A 19,938-nucleotide genomic window follows, 5' to 3' on the forward strand; every position below is an offset into this window, starting at 1 on the left:
CTGCAGAGATGTCACTTTTTACGGTGTATTATATAGGAGACGAGACTGCAGAGATGTCACTTTTTACGGTGTATTATATAGGAGACGAGACTGCAGAGATGTCACTTTTTACGGTGTATTATATAGGAGACGAGACTGCAGAGATGTCACTTGTAATAAATAATAAGTGATATGACGTAGAAAAAAAAAATTAAATAAAACAGCTGCTAGAGAAATATAAAGAACAAGATACTAAACAAGGAACGTTTCGGGTTCAAAACCTTTCTTCAGCCAATAACATAAAGAGGAGAATCCTTTGAAACCTAAAAGTTTTGTTGTTTAGTTATTATTATTATTATTATTATTATTATTATTATTATTATTATTATTATTATTATATTATTATTATTATTATTATTATTATTATTATATATTATTATATATTATTATTATATTATAATATTATTTTTTTGTTGTTGGTCTTTTTAGGAGCGGATGTAATATTCAATTTTTAATACATTAAGAATATACACAATTTTCACACAAACAAAACATTTAATCATTGGAGTTTCGAACTCGACATCGTTGAGTTCACATACAAATTCGACCTCGTGAATATCAACAACGTTCTCGTCAGAAACCCCTACCCCCCCCCCCCCTCCCTCCCCTGTCTCAAACCCTCGACACGTTCTTGTCATATTTCTTCCAGCCATAATGGAAATCACAATAAAAGCTAAACAAGATTGAAATATGTTTTGTTTAGAGAGAAAATACCACTGGGGACATTCTTTGGTTTCTCTAAAGACACGTCTTTAAAACTTGCTAACTGTCGTACCCTGTCACAAATACAACACGTATTTTAAAAAAATGGCCAGAAAACTCGTCCTTTAAAGATCGATCAATTTAAGTGACACTCATCTTGGCAAAAACTCTCACACTCAGGAGTTAAATGAAAACTTCGCGAAGTCCCAGGTTTAGGAGTTTTTGCCAAGACGAGGATCATTTAATTTGATCAATAGGTTAAGGATGCGTTTTCTGGCCAAAATAATTATTTTTAAAACGTTTTTTCCAATAAACGACAGTTAGCTGGTTAATTTAAATATTCTTCTTTTATTAAGGAGAATGAGAAATATTGTAATAATAATATCGTCCCAATAAAGCAGCCATGATATATTTACCATTGAAATGAAGATCAGAAACCCAGCGAACCATAGACTATTGCTATCTGTCGGTAAATAGAAGGCAAAGAAATACGTATCTAGATCTTTTTATGGATCATGTTGAGTTTTGAACGATAAAGAAATATCGGTGTTGTAGAAGAATGGAATTTCATTCAGATTTCAGATTTTTAAAAACCAAGTGCAAATAGCGTGATATCTTTAAAACATAAAAACTCGAATAGTCATGCTCCATTCCCCCCCCCCCCCCCCCCTCTCCACAACATACAACACATACAAACACAACCCCCCCCCCCCCCCCCCACACACACACACAAACACACAAATCAACCAAAGTCGTATGTTAGTTTTAAAAAGGAAGAATACGGAAAACAGTTTAGGTTATGGTGTGAAACACACACAAACACACACACACACACACATATATATATTATATATATATATATATATATATATATATAATATATAAGAGAGAGAGAGAAGAGAGAGAGAGAAGGAGAGAGAGAGAGGGAGAGAGAAGAGAGGATAGAGAGAGAGAGAGAGAGAGAGAGAGAGAGAGAGAGAGAGAGAGAGAGAGAGAGAGAAGACACTAAAGGATCTCGATGTTTTTCTACGGGACTTTTGACATCGACTTGAGAGACACGACTGTCATCTTTCATGTTTACCAGGAGAAAACAGAATTTAAAAAAAAATAGAAATGAATTCCTAACTGTTATAAACTGTGGTCTGTAAAAAACTAAGTAATGAACAAACGACTGTCATCTTTCATGTTTACCAGGAGAAAACAGAAAATTTTAAAAAATAGAAATGAATTCCTAACTGTTATAAACTGTGGTCTGTAAAAAACTAAGTAATGAACAAATGGAATTTAAAAGCCTCAAAGAAAAGTAAAACTTTAAAAACAGAACATTTTGAGTTCAAAGCCATTCTCCACCATTTAATAAAACACAATGAGTTATAAACTGAAGAATATTAGAACATTAGCACATTATTTCACAAATTTAATGGATAAGGTGACCAGGAATATTTTTTTTAAAGATCAATTTACACAAATCATTAATTCATTCATTTATTCATTCATTCATCCATTCATTCACTCATTCATTCATTTAAACATTCACCCATTTATCAAAAAATCAAAAGTTGACATGAATAAAATAAAAATAAAGATATATACGGATAGGCCAATGACTGAAATGAGTTATTTTTAGATTGAGATTTGACAATGTCTTGTTTTGTTTTGACAAGAGTTCCAAGTATGATCTATCTAGGTCAAAACACTACGCCGCCGTACTCTGGACAAACCCATATTTTAAAATTTGGCCAGGAAACTCGACCTTTAAATATCGATCGATTTAAATAACCTTCATCTTGGCAAAAAAAACTCTCAAAACTGTGACCTCGCAAAGTCCTCGGTTGAGAGTTTTTGCCAAGATGAGGGTCATTTAAATCGATCGATATTTGAAGGGCGAGTTTTCTGACCAATTTTTAAAATTTGAGTTTTTCCAGAGTACGGCAGTCCGGAAAGGATCGGCTGTTGGAATGTGGAATCCAACGTTATTCACAAAAAGTAAACAAAGACTGAACAATCGGAAGGACAACAGCGTTTATGAATCTTATTCACACTTTCATGGGGAATAAAAAAACAAAAACAAACACACAAAAAACCCAACCCCCCCCCCCCCACCCCACCACAAAAAAAAAAACCCACAAAAAACCCAGAAAACAAACAAACAAACAACGCCCCGTCCCCCCCCCCCCCCCAAAAAAAAAACAACAAACAAACAAACAAACAAAAAAACAAAAACAAAAACAAAACAAACTAGTAAACTTGAGCTTTTAAAAAGCGCAATTTCAATCAACTAAAAGGGCTTTACGATGTAAAGGAGCAGGCGCCGGGGTTAAGATAAAGAACTTAACAAGTGTGTATGAAAGGTGCCAGAAAAAAAAACAAGAAAGAAAAATACAAGAAAAAAAGACCATCCCAAAAAATCAGTCTACCTCGACAGGGGATCGAACCTCAGACCTTCTGATTACCGGGTATTATTCTTAATTTCTTAATTTGATATTTTCAACAACAACAACAAAAAAATGGAGCAACTCAAATGTCTTCGTCCTCGTCCTCTCGTGTTTAATGTATGTGTTGATTGATGCAAGCGAGGATTCACAATGTGCGAGGTCCCAGGTTTGATACTTCTTGCCTTGATGAGCGCCATTTAAATCGATCGATATTTGAAGGACGAGTTTTATGGCCAAATCTTTAAATACGTGTTTCCAGAGAGCAACATTTAACTTGCCTGAAGTTGTAGATACACCCACGATATTTTTTCAAGGTCATAGAACGGACGGAGTGCTTTTTATTGTACCTACCCAATTTTATGACGGGTACGTCTAGGCGTTTTGAAAAACCTGCTGACTTTGCTTTGTTCGATGGAATGTCTGGTTCTCCTATCATGTTATGTCTATGGCCTAGAATTTGTAGGTAGTATTCTTGCCATCTTTTTGGGGGTCCGTCGATGGAATGTCTGGTTCTCCTATCATGTCATATCTATGGCCTAGAATTTGGAGGTAGTATTCTTGCCATCTTTTTGGGGGTCCGTCAATGGAATGTCTGGTTCTCCTATCATGTCATATCTATGGCCTAGAATTTGTAGGTAGTATTCTTGCCATCTTTTTGGGGGTCCGTCGATGGAATGTCTGGTTCTCCTATCATGTCATATCTATGGCCTAGAATTTGTAGGTAGTATTCTTGCCATCTTTTTGGGGGTCCGTCGATGGAATGTCTGGTTCTCCTATCATGTTATGTCTATGGCCTAGAATTTGTAGTTAGTATTCTTGCCATCTTTTTGGGGTCCCGGTAGCTCAGTTGGTTGGGCACTCGCTTCACACGCAAAAGGGCCAAGATTGATTCCGGATGCAGTCGAGATATTTTTTCCGCCCAAATGGGTAGCTGGGTCTGTTTTATCTAGCGGAGAGTACTTTGCGATAGACAAGCGTCCTATCCAAAGGGTAGCAAGTAACTGCTATATCCCGTTTCACGCTATAGAAACCGGGATAAACTTCGGATCTATGGACGAAATGGCTCTGAAGGAAGGACTACTTTAGGCTAGTACCGGATAGAGAGACGTGTCACGTTTACCATTGCTATAGCCACCACCAGCTATAGTCACTGTCACTGTCTTCTCTCCCAGAGTATATTTTCCCACAATATCAAAAGATATGTTTCTCCAACAAAAGATGTTTTCAAGAATTTAAAAAGTTGGCTTTATTGACAAGAGATTAAGAGGGTTGGTGACCTCAGACTATTCGGTACCTACAACACTGCCATACATATAAAAAAAAAACAAACTATATTTAAAATTTTGGCCATAAAACTCGTCCTTCAAATATCGATCGATTTAAATGACCCTCATCTTGGCAAAAACTCTCGAACCTGGGACCCCAATGAACTTCGATGAAATCCCAGATTTGATAATTACAGACATGATGAGGATGCTTTTAATCGATCGATATTTGAAGGACGAGTTTTCTGGCCAAAATTTTTAATACGTTTCTTTTTTATTTCTTCAAAGTACTACCAGCATAGATAGGTCTTTTCCAGGGCATACCACAGGCTGTATCAGACATAATGAATGAATGAATGAATGAATGAATGAATGAAAAAGTGTCTTTGATCGCCGAAAGTTTTCCTGTTCCATTCAAACATTTTAAATCGTTAACTGCCCTAATCGGGAAAAACACGTATTTTAAAATTTGGCCAGAAAACTCGTCCTTCAAATATAGATCGATTTAAATGACCCTAATCTTGGCAAAAAAAAAAAAAACAAAAAAACTCTTAAACCTGGGATCAGGAGAAGTCTTTAATAAAGTCCCAGGTTTGAGAGTTTTTGCCATTTTCTCATTTAAATCGGTTGATATTTGAAGGACGAGTTTTCTGGCCAAATTATAAAATACGTGTTTTTTCCAAGATAACGACAGTTAGCTGGTTAAACTTGACAGTCAAATTTAATGCTGTGTCGGCAACTACTAAAAATGTTCCCACTGTGGGGTCGACTGCCAAGTGGCGGTATCTTGTCTCAAGACAAGCCATCTTGGACTATGTCAGTGAAATGATGGGTGACAATGATTTTAGAAAACTCTAACGCTGGCGTTATGTCAACTTGGGTAATGCATTTTACAAACATTACCCTACTCGACTCAGGTGTGAATACGTATCTCTGAAGGCAGTAATGGATATTGAAAGAATGCAACTAGGTACACGCGAAAGGATGCTTACCAAGCGACCTTCACCTTATAAAATAAAATGTGTTTTATGAAAAAGACAAAAAAAAAAAAAAAAAGCAAAACAAAAACAAACAAAAAAAAAAAAAAAAAGAAACGAAAAAAGGCAAAAAGTAAGAAAAAAAAAAAAGAGTGCTAAATTGATTTTGAATGGGTTTCAAGCCAACATCATCACTTAGCATGTAGGATAGGACGTGGCACCTGCGAGGCGCTCGTATTTCTACGAATTTTTCGTAGTATTTGGCAGGTATGTGTTATATAGCATGGCCGTTAGATTGACTGGTTCAGGTTAGACAGAACGAAAGACAACTTTGACTTTGACTGTGCTTTTCTTCTTTCTTTTACTTTTTATGTTCTTTAGTATATTGTTTTTTCAAAACAGAATAAATTAGGATTTTAGTGGCTTTGATCACAGCGTTCATTGGAGAAAGGAGGTTATACGCCTATTATGACATACACATACAGATGCAAACACAAATACATTCACATACAACACACCCAACACACACACACACACACACACACACACACACATGGAACGCACACACCACACACAGAGACATACACAACATGGACACACACAGACACAAACACACACAAATGCAAAATCATGCACAAATATATAGATAGCGCTTGGCTAAGAAACTCATAACATTGCCAACCGGAAGTAAAACGGACCAACACACAAAACTGTGTGTAAACATGAACGTTTATAGTCTGGTTAATACAGTTTAATGAGAATTACTCATGAACGCGGATGGCAAAAATACAATAACAAAGACTTGAGTGGCGTCATCTTCATTCTATCTATATACGACACACACACCACACACACAAACACAGACACACACACACGCACAAATCATGCATTGTCTGACAAGAAACGCATTCCCCCCGATGTCCCTACCTAACCCCCACTCTCATGTAAGTAAAGCTTCATTTAGCTTGGTCTATGACAAAATATTACAATGTATTTTCCAAATCGAGGCATGACTCAGTATGGGGCAGCGTGGCTCAGCGGTACGGTCTTTGCTTCGTACCCGAAAGGCACAAAGTTCAATCACACTTCCGATGTCGCTACCTAACCCCCACTCTCAGATAATGTAAATTAAATGTTGCTGTTTTATTCAAAATAATTTTTTTGATGAAGAATTTCTTTTTTTTTTTCATCATTAAAAAAAAAACAAAAAAACTTGAGCTTTTATATAGAGCAATATCCACTAAACGTGCTCAAAGCGCTTTACAAGGGGTCCCTGTCCAACAGCAACACAAAACATGTAGGTCGAGACATGACGCCTGTCAGACGATATTACACATTTTTTGGGACAGGTACTCATTTTACACCTGAGTACGGTGAGAGAATGTGAGTAAAGAGCCTTCTCCAAGGACTCAACTATGCGCCGAGCGAGGCTCGAACCCAGGACCTTCTGATACGAAAGCGAGTGGCATACCACAAGACCACATAGCCGCACAATTCATAATGGAGACACACTGGTTTTGGACACGACGGGCAATGGGAGCATTTGTCACGAATGTCAGTCAGTTTGGCGTTATCGGTGAGATCAAAACACATCAAGAATGGGATGGCGTCACGCTTGTTATGATTATGGCTGTTGTAATTGGATTCAGTAGTCTGATGTCACGCCGCCCGGCAACGGCGGTCATCTTGGTTCTAAACAAAGAAAATCATTACTTTTTTTTTTTCATGCTGGTAAGAACTTTTCATATGCCTTGTGATCAGAATGTGTAAAAGTCAAAACATGATCAGATTTATAATGTTTTTTTTATCCCTCTGGATACGCTTTTATGCTCGTCTGAGACATATTTCACACGGCGTCCGCCATTGTTCCGATAGTTTTGAGCCAGTTACTAAGTTACCATGCGTCATTAGGAAGGAAGTGACGTTACGACTGTTGAAGAGTATTATGGTTGGGAATTTATTATCATAAATAAAAATGGTATTTCCGCCCCGGTTTCCATACATATGGCCTATTTAACAACAACAACAACAACAACAATATCAACAATGACAACAATAACAATAACAACATTTTTATTGCTCTTCTTCTACTTCTCCTTCAACGTCTCCATCTCTTATTATCATTATCATCATCGTCGTCGTCATCATCATCATCATCATCATCATCATCATCATCATCATCATCATCACCATCATCACCATCATTATCATTCATCATCATCATCATCATCTTTATTATCATAAATTATTATAGATAGGATCGTTTATCATCATCATCATCATCGTCATCACTATTATTTATCAAGTGTGATACCAGAAAAATATTATAACACTGTTTACGTTGATGATTATACTGTTACGAAAAGGTAAATATCACGTACTTCGAAGTGGGAAGGGACAGTAGATATCATATTATAACATATCATATATCATATCACATTATTGTGTAATTGTAGATCCCATAGCCTTTATTTACCCCTTAGCGTTCCCAACTGATAACAAAGTTATTTTTTTATCATAATGTGCAACAAAACATAACAAATGCGTGTCAACAGTGAATGAATGAATAAACAACTGAATGAATATGAAGATGAGTGAATGAAGGAATGAATGCTTGAATGAATGAAAGAATTAATGGATTAATAAATTAATGCTTGAATGGATGAATTAATGAATGAATGAATGCTTGAATGAATGAATGAATGAATGAATAAAAGAAGTAATGATTACTGAACGGAAAATATTGAATGAATGAATACTTAAATGAATACTTGAATGAATGATTGAATGAATGAATGAATCAATGAATGAATGAATTAATTAATTAATAAACCAATCAATCAATCAATTAATGAATGAATGCTTGAATGAATGAATGAATGAATGAATGCTTGAATGAATGAATGAATGAATGCTTGAATGAATGAACGAATGAATGATTGAATGAAAACGGATGAATGAATGAATGATTCAATCAAAAAAATTTTAATTTGTTCCCTCGCCCATCTTAACGTTTTGAGTAAGTTGCCTAATCTATTGATATAGGAATGATGAATAAATAGTTTATGGCCACGTTGCATAAATAGGCCAACGAATTCGACAAGCAAAATGTCTTAAAATACATACTGACGAAGCGGTGTGTGCCCGTTATTTTTACGTCAGGACACCTGGTAGATGTATTGGAAGAAATGTATTGATGTCTGTCCGTACAAAACACGGTATTCATTGAATAACTGATTGATTACTTGAATGAAATAGTGATTGGTTTATCATGCGTAGATGATATCGGAGGTCTGTGAGAATGGCTTGATAAAACATGGGACATATTGTTATGGATTTGTTTGCTTTGATTTCAAAAAATGTAAGGGGGTAAAAGGGTGTGGAGGAGGAGGAGGAGGAGGAGGAGGAGGAGGAGGAGGAGGTGAAGGAGGAGGAGGTGAAGGAGGAGGAGGAGGAGGAGGAGGAGTAGTAGTAGTAGTAGTAGTAGTAGTAGAGGAGGAGGAGGAGGAGGAGGAGGAGGTGTAGGAGGAGGAGGAGCAGGAAGAGGAGGTGGTGGACATGGAGAGGAATGGTGGAAGAGGGAAAAAGGAAGAAGAACATGATTAGGAGGAGGGGGAGGAGAGAGGGGTGGAGGAGGTGAGGCGGGAGGAGGAGGGGAGACGGGAGGAGGAGGAGGGAGGAGGAGGAGGAGGGAGGAGGAGGATTTTGAGGAAGCTGAGCTTGTTAGGAATGGGAAGAAATTACGAGAAAGAGATGCCAAGAACTGTACGGGATATTGGGAGGGGTTCGGGGAGGCGTAATTTGGAGGAAGAGGATATTGAATTGAAGGGAGAGAAATCATCATCTGTTCTATCTGGACTCGAACCCAACACCGGTTAAGCCGAGGCCTCAATAATGATTCTTGTCAATATTAAAAGTAGGTTACATATATCATGGAGTTTGTATATTCCATTGTCATCGTGAATTCTTCTTACCTTTGACGACGGCGTCCACATGATCCAAATTATTCAAGGTCAGAGGTACGATGGATGAGTTGAGTTTTAGCTCTCCGTTCCCGTTAGGATTCACCATGAATATTTTGGTTTCCCTTTCACGAATAGAATTAGTACAGATGGTAGGGTCTCCAAACCCTTCGATGACCACTGTTTTCAACGGACGGAGCCTTCCAGGCCGGACTCGGGCCATTTTGTCCACAACATCCTCGCCTTTGAAGATGCGCTTGATCTCGACCACGCCTTTGAGGATCCGATGATCCTTCGTGGAATGGGCCTCGTCCTGCATCAGTTTTTTCACGGTACCAGAAACAACAACACCCGCCATGTTTTGCCTTTCTTGCATTTTGTATTCGTGACACGGGCCATTTTCAGCAGAAATACAGGCACAAACGCAGAGAAGAAACGCGAGTAACGAGAGCCTCGACGAAGAATCCATTTTGATAATTCTGATAAGGGATAAATATAAAAATAATGATTTAATGGGGATGCGTAATTTTTATATTACGCTTTCGCATCGGGTGTGTTGGTTTTTATTTAAAAAAGCAGACGACTGTTTTTTCTCAATCAAAACATCCAAAAACCTCCCAGAAAATGAAATATAATCCGTCAACATTCCAGAACGTTCACAAAAATCCGAGAAAAGAAACAACACAAATAAACTATAGCACACTAGATATAATAATATTTAATCCATTAACGAAATGAAAAAACTTTAATCCTGAATTCGGAAAAAAATTAAAGAAATTCCAAAGCATAAAAATCACATGTGGCGGAGGCTCCTTTTAACAACGCACTGAAAAGGCCCTAATCTTCGTTGCAGAAACACTCGTCAAATTTAGCAGACGACACACAACTCGTCAAACCTTCGTGGTTTGAATGTCGCCGCTCGTGTTCCTCATAAAAGCCTCGGTTCTGTCGTCTGCTGACCTTAAAAACTCGTGCCTCACATTTTCTGCTTCCTCTCCCCTTACCTACAATCTCAATATGCCATAAATTGTATGCTTACACACCCGTCTACTGTCTGTGTGTTGTGTGTGTGTGTGTGTGTGTGTTTGTGTGTGTGTTCCGTACTTGTGTGTGTGAGTGTAGATATGCGTGGCATACCGGTGATCAACACTTGTGTGTTTGGGCTTGCGTGTCTAGTGTCTAGGTGTGTGTGCACTGATTTGAGACGGTTTGTCGTCTGCTAGTTATATTATTATTCCGGCAAAGGTGACAGAGTAGGTGACGGAAATGCGATTGAAGCGGTTCGACTAGAAAGTACATTCCAACGATTATCACAGTGGATAAAATCAAACAGAATTACAGGCCAGTACGCGAGACATTCACAGCTGACGTTGACAAAATGAACCTTGGGGAATCAAAAGTCTTCCGTCAGGTGTGTCCTCGTATTAAAAGTATAATAATAATAATAATAATAATAATAATAATAATAATAATAATAATAATAATAATAATAATAAATAATATAATAATAATAATAATATAATAATAATAATAATAATAATAATAATAATAATAATAATAATAATATAATAATAATAATAATAATAATAATAATAATATAATAATAATAATAATAATAATAATAATAATAATAATAATAATAATAATAATAATAATAACTTCGCGAAGTCCTATGTTAGAGAGTTTTGCCAATATAAGGGTCATTCAGTGCGGCTATGTGGTCTAGTGGTATGACACTCGCTTTCGGATCGGAAGGTCCTGGATTCGAGCCACGCTCGGCGCATAGTTGAGTCCTTGGAGAAGGCTCTTTACTCTTTACTCATATTGTCTCACCGTACTCAGGTGTAAAATGAGTACATGGCCGTTAACAGCGTAATCTATGTCCGAAAAAATTGTAACATCGCCTAACAGGCGTCATGTCCCGTTCTAAATGTTAAATGGTGCTGTTGGCCAGAGACCAGTTGTAAAGCGCTTTGAGCACATTTAGTGGATATTGCGATATATAAAAGCTCAATTTAAAAAAAATAATTTTAAATTCTATTTGATTGATATTTGAATGATGGTTTTGTGGCCTAAATTAAAAAAATGTTTTTTTGTTTTTTTCGGAGACACTGTGTAGTCACCTGGAACAACTACAAAAGACGTCTAACTTCTATGTCATGGCACACGATCAAAGGGCTAGAGCTCAGGTGGTCGCTGGTTCGGATAAGCAAGTAAGTTTTGTTCGGAGTACGCCAGAAATAGTTCGATTCCCAAATTATTATTAACGAAATAAATGGAACCTCATCATAAAATTAGATTTATAAAAAGAAAACAAAAGAATTTTTAAAGAATGTGCCAGCACTTTTACAATACATACACATGTCATCTGTTTGAATCAGGTACCCATTTTACACCTCCGTCGAGTGGTTAGGCAATGTGCCTTATACCGGATAACCTGAGATGCACATTCCTCCCACCAAATCCAAGCATCAGTAACAGACTGTATAGTCATTTGGAACAACGGGTCCTACAAATTGCCGTCCGGAGCCGTCCAGAGCCCCAGGAGAGCCGTCCGGAGGTTATCTAAAGCATTCTCAAGCCATCCGGAGGCTCTCAGACCTGTACGAACCTTTCCAGAAGTCTTCCGCCTTCCGGACGGCTCCGGACGGCAATTAGTAGGACCGGGAACAACTACAAAAATCGTCTCATTTCTACGTCATGGCACAATACCGAAGGGTTAGATCTCAGGTGGTCGCTGGTTTGGATATGTAAGTAAGTAAGTAAGTAAGTAAGTAAGTAAGTAAGTAAGTAAGTAAGTAAGTATACCGGATACATCCATTGATGGGGGAAAGGATTTGCTATTACTGTCACCCACTCAATCACTGACCACCCACAGCATCGCTTCATTCTATGACAAGACGATTCAGGTACAATACTATTATCATATTCTGTTGTTGTTGTTAAATTGAATTCGTATCACTTTTCTATCAAACTTGTCTTACTGTAATATGTTTTGTTTTATATCACTGCAAAGCGCTTAGAGCCTGCGACAACGGGATAAAGCGCTATATAAATGCCATTTATTATTTATTTAAGAAAAAAAAAAGATGTTTTGTAAGGATCCTGACGATGGCCTGACAGGTAAACAAACAAACATCCTGGAGATGTGGACTAGAGACAGAGAACGACGGGAAAGACAAACGGTCGTGAAAAGAGAAGAAAAATCGTGACGTCATTGCTTCTACTTTTCTGGTTCCTAAATCCTTGGAAGTGTGTACGCAACGAGTCCTGAGTACAAATAATGAAACGGTTTCAGATTGAATGGGGGCTCCCGATAGCTCAGTTGATAGAGCACTCGCTTCACACGCAAAGGGACCAAGATCGATCCCGGGTGCTGTCGAGATTTTTTCGGACCTCCATGTCGACCCAGCAGTGAATGGGTAGCTGAGTCTGTTAGATTTGGTGGAAAGTACTTTGCGATAGACTAGCGTCCTGTCCAAAGGATAGCAAGCAATTGCTATTGTCCGTTTCACGCTACAGAAACCGGGGTACACACCGGCTCCATGTGCCATGTGGCTCTGAAGGGACTACTTTTACATATTTTTGAACCATAAGGTGGAATACCTCTTTTAAAAGCGGGATATGAATAGGCAGATTCTTAGGATTGCGGGACGTAAAAGAGCGAGGAAGATGGATGATCTTTATTGGAGACCAGTATATATATATATATATATATATATATATATATATATATATATATATATATATATATATATATATATATATATATATAAAATATAAATTGTCACTCACATTATATGGCCAAGACGTACGTTTCTGTGGTTTTCGTCCACGTCTTCAGTCGGCCTAATATCCGAAGAAAAAAATGTAGACGAAAACCACAGAAACGTACGTCATGGCCATATAATGTGAGTGACAATTTATATTTTATATTAGCTCTAACCATCATTATCATTATATATTTATAAGCATTTCAAGTATAATTATGATAATTTAACTTCTACAATATTGTTTAAAGCGTGAGCTCTCATCAGGAAGTGGAAGTGAAAGTAGATTGTTGTGTTTTTCGTATTTTTCAAGATTCGTGTTTATGGAGGTTCGTAATTACATAAAAGGTGTTTGTTTCTATGTCTGCATGAGAATGTTAGTTCGTTACTTCTGTTGAGTGTTGCCATGTTCGGTTTTGTGATTATGAAGAATTTTTCTTCTAAGCAGAGGTTGCAAATCTTAGAAGAGGGGGAGTACGACTGTGCTCTGGAGATGATTTTCCATGTGATGCTGTGTTGTATGTTTTTTTTTCTTTGAGGTTCCAAATGTGTTCGTCTCGTGTAGTAGAATGTAGTTTGTATAGACTAGAAAATAAGATACCATCACTCTGAAACCAGAAGATTATTTACACAAGGTATGTATTCAATCCTACGGAAGAGTAGTTTTACACTTCCAATGAGATAGGAACCAGTTTTTTGACATCGCACTATTCTTCCCTATTCCGAGTCACCTGGTGTGTAGAGTGTGGATTACAGGTGTCGTTAAATATGCCGATACGCCAGTCCTGCTCCCGCAAAACACTTTGGTCGGAATACCATTTTCTTCAGTTATCAATTAATCAATGCCGGGGATCATCAACTTGTCCAAGAGGTTCAAAATTTTAAAACTCTATGACGTCATTTCATCTTGTCAGGAAGACCCAGGTTTGATACTTTATTTATTTTTTTTTTGACAATCTGAGGGTCATTTTAACCGATCGCAATTTGACGTGAAAATTTTCCGGCCAAAATATTTAAAATGTTTTTTTGGCCAAAATTAGCAGGCTATGCTGCCATACCCTGAAAAAAACACATATTTAACATTTTGGTTAGAAAAATTTTGTCATGAAAATATCGGTCGATCAGAATTACCCTAATTTTGGCAAAAATTCTTAAAGTTTTAAGACTTGTGAAGTCCCAGGTTTAAGATCTTCTTGCTATGATGAGAATCATTTTAATCGATTGATATTTGTAGGACAAGTTTTTCGGCCAAAATTTTAAATACGTTCAGTAGTTTGCAATTGTTCTTGGCTTGTCGCTTCCCTAAGTAAGTAAAGCAGGATTTTATTATTGGCAGGAACCATAAAAGGTTTATGGATACCTGTACTGTACACATCGGCTTTCTATGCACATGATCTGTGCTATTTATGTAATGCGTCTGTGTGTGTGTGTGTGTGTGTGTGTGTCTGTGTGTGTGTGTGTGGGGGGGGGGGGGTGCGGGGAGTGAGTGAGTGTTTATGTAGTGTCTGTATGTGTGGTTTTTTTTTTTTGGAGGGGGGGGGGGGGGGTGGAATGGGGTGGGGGGGGGGGAATGGGGTGGGAGGGGGGGGAATAAGGGGGGGGGGGGGGTGGGGGGGGGGGGGAGACAACATACAACGAGCACGGTCATATATCCCTCACCCCCTCTGTTCATTCTCACATAGATATTTCATAAATCACTCCAAGTGGAAGACAGAAATACAACGAAAGACAGAAAGACAACATACAACGAGCACGGTCATATATCCCTCACCCCCTCTGTTCATTCTCACATAGATATTTCATAAATCACTCCAAGTGGAAGACAGAAATAAAGGAAGCAAAGGAGAGAGAGAGAGAGAGAGAGAGAGAGAGAGAGAGAGAGAGAGAGAGAGAGAGAGAGAGAGAGAGAGAGAGAGAAGGAAGGTGGGGGTGGAGGTGGGGAGGGGAAGAAATAGACATATATATATATATATATATATATATATATATATATATATATATATATATATATATTATTTAAAATATTTACCACAATGTTTGGGGCAGTCTACATCAATGTTTCAGGCTTAATTTGCCATCTTCAGGACTGAGTTGTTTTGTTGACTGTTGTTGATTCTTGAAGTGGTTCCGGTTTGAAGTTAATTAAGAGGAATTTGCGCCGATGGGGACACTTTCCGTAGATCTCATTTTTCATGTTGAGTGTGGCTTCATGAGGTTGTTTGATTATAGTATATTTTTCTTCCAGGCATAAGCTACATTGTTTTGATGTTGGTGTGTATCCTGTTGCTTTAGATAAAATTTTCCATGAAATGTTGTGGTCTATTTTGTTGTCTTTTAATTTCCAAATATGTTCGCTGAGTTTTGTGGATGTTTTTTTGTTAGTGTTTCTAAATGTTGAGGTGTGGAGGTTGTATCTTGTTTTGAAATTATTTTCTGTTAGTCCTACATATTTTTCTTGCTTGTTTGTTTTAGTTTCTGTGACTGTGGCTTGGTATGGAAAAATAATGGAAAATTTTATCTAAAGCAACAGGATACACACCAACATCAAAACAATGTAGCTTATGCCTGGAAGAAAAATATACTATAATCAAACAACCTCATGAAGCCACACTCAACATGAAAAATGAGATCTACGGAAAGTGTCCCATCGGCGCAAATTCCTCTTAATTAACTTCAAACCGGAACCACTTCAAGAATCAACAACAGTCAACAAAACAACTCAGTCCTGAAGATGGCAAATTAAGCCTGAAACATTGATGTAGACTGCCCCAAACATTGTGGTAAATATTTTAAATTATAATTCGCTCCATTACTACATGTCGAGCACTTTTCGTACCATATTTGTATCAAACATGATTCAATACACAGCTCCGCACCGTTGAGCACTCTTAGACACAAAATGGATACTACGCCACAACTTAGACCTACTACTTTCCCATATTCTACAAAGAATATCCCTACCTGCAACAGAAAATCTTACATTAAATCACTAATAGCAAGAAAAACCTCCACACCTCAACATTTAGAAACACTAACAAAAAAACATCCACAAAACTCAGCGAACATATTTGGAAATTAAAAGACAACAAAATAGACCACAACATTTCATGGAAAATTTTATCTAAAGCAACAGGATACACACCAACATCAAAACAATGTAGCTTATGCCTGGAAGAAAAATATACTATAATCAAACAACCTCATGAAGCCACACTCAACATGAAAAATGAGATCTACGGAAAGTGTCCCCATCGGCGCAAATTCCTCTTAATTAACTTCAAACCGGAACCACTTCAAGAATCAACAACAGTCAACAAAACAACTCAGTCCTGAAGATGGCAAATTAAGCCTGAAACATTGATGTAGACTGCCCCAAACATTGTGGTAAATATTTTAAATAATAATTCGCTCCATTACTACATGTCGAGCACTTTTCGTACCATATTTGTATCAAACATGATTCAATATATATATATATATATATATATATATATATATATATATATATATATATATATATATATATAATGTGTAATGGTAACGTTTTCTATATAGTGAATTAAAAAAAAAACAACAGTTTGTGACACATAGGCTCAAAACAGTGATAAATTGTCGGTGTGATTTAAATACTAAAAACTAAATTTATCTATTTTCTGATTCTTTATTTCTTTGTTTCTTTATTTGTTTATTGGGTCTTGTTTTGTTTTTGTTTTGTTTTGTTTTTTTTTTGTGTGAGTCTCTGGATGTTGTTGGGACTTTTTTGTTTGTTTATTTGATTGGGTTTTTGTTTGTTTGTTTGTTTGTTTGTTTGCTTTTTTCTGCATTTTTTGTTTCTTTATCTTGTTATTTATGCTCTTTATATATATAGATAGTATGCGCTTGGCGAAGAAGCTCATAACATTGCCATCCGGAAGTATAACGGACCAACACATAAAACGGTGTGTATCCATGAACGTTTATAGTCAGGTTAATTTAGTTCAGTGAGCATTACTCATAAACGCGGATGGCAAAAAAAAAACAATAACAAAGACCTGAGTGACGTCATCTTCGAACTATCTATACATATATATATATATATATATGTATATATATATATATGATTTTTTTTTGTTTGTTTTTTTTTTATCGTTTTTTGTTGAAAAATTTTTGTTCATAGTTTTTCGTAGGGAAGGACATAACAAGAATAGTAGGAGAAGGTGACCAATGACGTCAGGTTGTGAAGTCTGCATAACGCATGTCCCCCCGACGATCAGCTGGTCATGGGAATGAGTGAGCGAGTGAGTGAATTCCCACCTGGAGAGAAAATGAGAAAGGTCCTAGGTTCGAGCCTCCCTCGGCGTATAGTTGAGTCTTGGAGAAGGCTCTTTATTAAGTCTCCCACCGTACTCAGTGTGAAATGAGTACCTTGCGGTTAACAGCGTTGTCCCTGTCGGGAAATAATTATATGATCGCCTAACAGGCGTCATGTTTCGTTCGACATTTTATGTGTTGCTGTTGGTCCGGGACCTATTGTAAATCGCTTTGAGCACGTTTAGTGGATAATAGGAATGAGTGAGCGAGTGAGTGAATTCCCACCTAGAGAGAAAATACGTTAACATTCTCGAGCAATTTCCTGGACTCCACAGAATCAACAGGGTACATTCGTTGAAGTTTCAAATAACTTCATGTACAAAGGGTAGTCAAATAACAAGCCAAAGAATAAAAACGAAAGGGAGACAACTTAGTAATATAAGACTTGTTTTTAGGTAATGAAGGAGTAACGCCCCTTGATGAAGAAAAAAAAGCGACCTAACAAGTTTTAACTCACTTAACCCTAACACCGACTATATCCGTATTATACCCGGGGTTACCTTTACCCCATGCCTATTTATTACATTTTTATGAGACAAATTACAGGCGTATCTAGTATCAAAGCTAATGTTCTTAATTTTTACATGTTAATGGTAGTTGAATAAAACTATCTATGTAATAATAATAATAATAATAATACACATTTATATAGCGCTCATTCTCGTGTAAAACACAAGCTCTGGGCACTTTACAATATAAATATCAATTTTAAGTGAAAAAAATAAAAAAATAAAATAATAATAACAATAACAATTCATAGCCAGATCAAGGATTCATATAGAGTCAAGAAAAACAAATACAGTAAAAATGTGTCTTGAGATTCTTTTTAAAGTAGGTAAAGACTTGCACTCCCTCAGACCACGTGGTAGTTCATTCCAAATCTTGGGGCCGAAACAAGCAAACGATCTATCACCAAATTTTGTTCTTGATCTTTTTTCCGAAATTTTCGTTTGGTCATTACATGATCTTAAAGTGTAATTTTCAAATTTACACATGACCACGTGATCTGTGAGATATGCCGGTGCTATACCAGCCAAACACTTATAAACAAGACACGCTGCTTTGTAATATGTGCGCTTTTCAATGGGCAACCAGTGGAGAGAGGCCAACAAAGGGGTTGCATGATCAAATTTTTTTTTGCCAAAAACTAATCTTGCTGCACTGTTTTGCAGTAGTTGCAATTGTTTAATAGAAGCCTGAGGCAAGTTGACAAGCAGCGAGTTACAATAGTCTAGTTTCGAAAAAATGAGGGAAACAACCAATGTTTTACATGTTCCAATTGCAATATACTGACGGATTGAACTGATTTTCTTCAATTGAAAGTATAAAGATTTACAGAGAGCAGAAATGTGAGCTGACATTTTCATTTCTGAATCAAAATAGACACCCAAATTTTTCACAGTCTTTGAAACCTTGATCTTTTCACCCCCAATCAACACCTCAAGACCATCATTCACCTTCAACTGCCCTCTATTTCCCACAATCATCACTTCTGTTTTTATGTACATGCTCATTTTAAATACATTTTTTTTCCAGTTTTGAAAGTAGCAAAATCTATAGGATTGAGTGAGTTAAAGTTCTTGTGACAATACTATTATGACCCATTGATTCAAAATAGAAATACGTCAGTGTGATACAGGTGCTCAAAATGGTGCCTCTTGGTGCGGTATGACACTCGCTTTTGGATCGGAAGGTCCTGGGTTCGAGCCTTCCTCGGCGCATAGTTGAGTCTTGGAAAAGGCTCTTTATTCAGTCTCTCACCGTCCTCAGAATGAAATAAGTACCTTGCCGTCAACAGCGTTGTCCCTGTCGGAAAATAATTATATGATAGCCTAACAGGCGTCATGTTTGGTTCTACATGTTTTGTGTTGCTGTTGGTTCAGGACCTTTTGTAAAGCGCTTTAAGCATGTTTAGTGGATTATGCGCGAAATAAAAAAGCTCAAATAAAAATTCATTTTAAATGTTAAATTTTTAAATTTGAGTTATAAATAAGGTTTCCGTCGAGAGGAACGGATTTGGTTTTCCCACAAGCTTAAAAAATAGATTATCTTTAAAAAAAAAAAGAAACGAAACTAAAAAACTTGACTTTTAATATAGCGCAATAACTTTCTTTCTCTCTCTCTCTCTCTCTCTCTCTCTCTCTCTCTCTCTCTCTCTCTCTCTCTCTCTCTCTATCAAAGCGCTTTACAAGGGTTCCATGACCAACGGCAACACGTAACATGGAGAACGAGACATGACGCCTGTTAGGCGGTATTACAAATATTTTTTTCCCCGACAAAGACAGCGTTGTTAACGGCCAGGTACTAAAGTTCTGTTTTTGGTATTTTGTTCCTATTTTTTTAAAAACTGTTATATTAAATTTTGTTTAGTACTTTTACAGTCCAAAGCTTCTGGCAGCCGAGTATCACTCAGACTGACACAGAATAAAAAGTATTTG

At 37.0% G+C, this 19,938-nt stretch overlaps 1 protein-coding gene across 1 annotated transcript in view; it reads right to left on the bottom strand.

Moving 5' to 3' along the window:
• Positions 1 to 10,319, bottom strand: part of LOC144969895 (agrin-like) — a 340,199-nt gene extending 329,880 nt beyond the window's left edge. The window contains exon 1 of the mRNA XM_078908949.1: positions 9,393 to 10,319. Coding sequence (XP_078765075.1) covers positions 9,393 to 9,849 — 457 coding nt within the window. The 5' untranslated portion in view covers positions 9,850 to 10,319. The remainder of the gene's footprint in view (positions 1 to 9,392) is intronic.
• Between the last annotated feature and the right edge of the window lie 9,619 nt (positions 10,320 to 19,938).

This window comes from Berghia stephanieae, chromosome 4, assembly GCF_034508935.2.
Source record: "Berghia stephanieae isolate SIO BIC M18660-M18661 chromosome 4, UCSD_Bste_1.3, whole genome shotgun sequence".
NCBI classification, from domain to species: domain Eukaryota; kingdom Metazoa; phylum Mollusca; class Gastropoda; order Nudibranchia; family Aeolidiidae; genus Berghia; species Berghia stephanieae.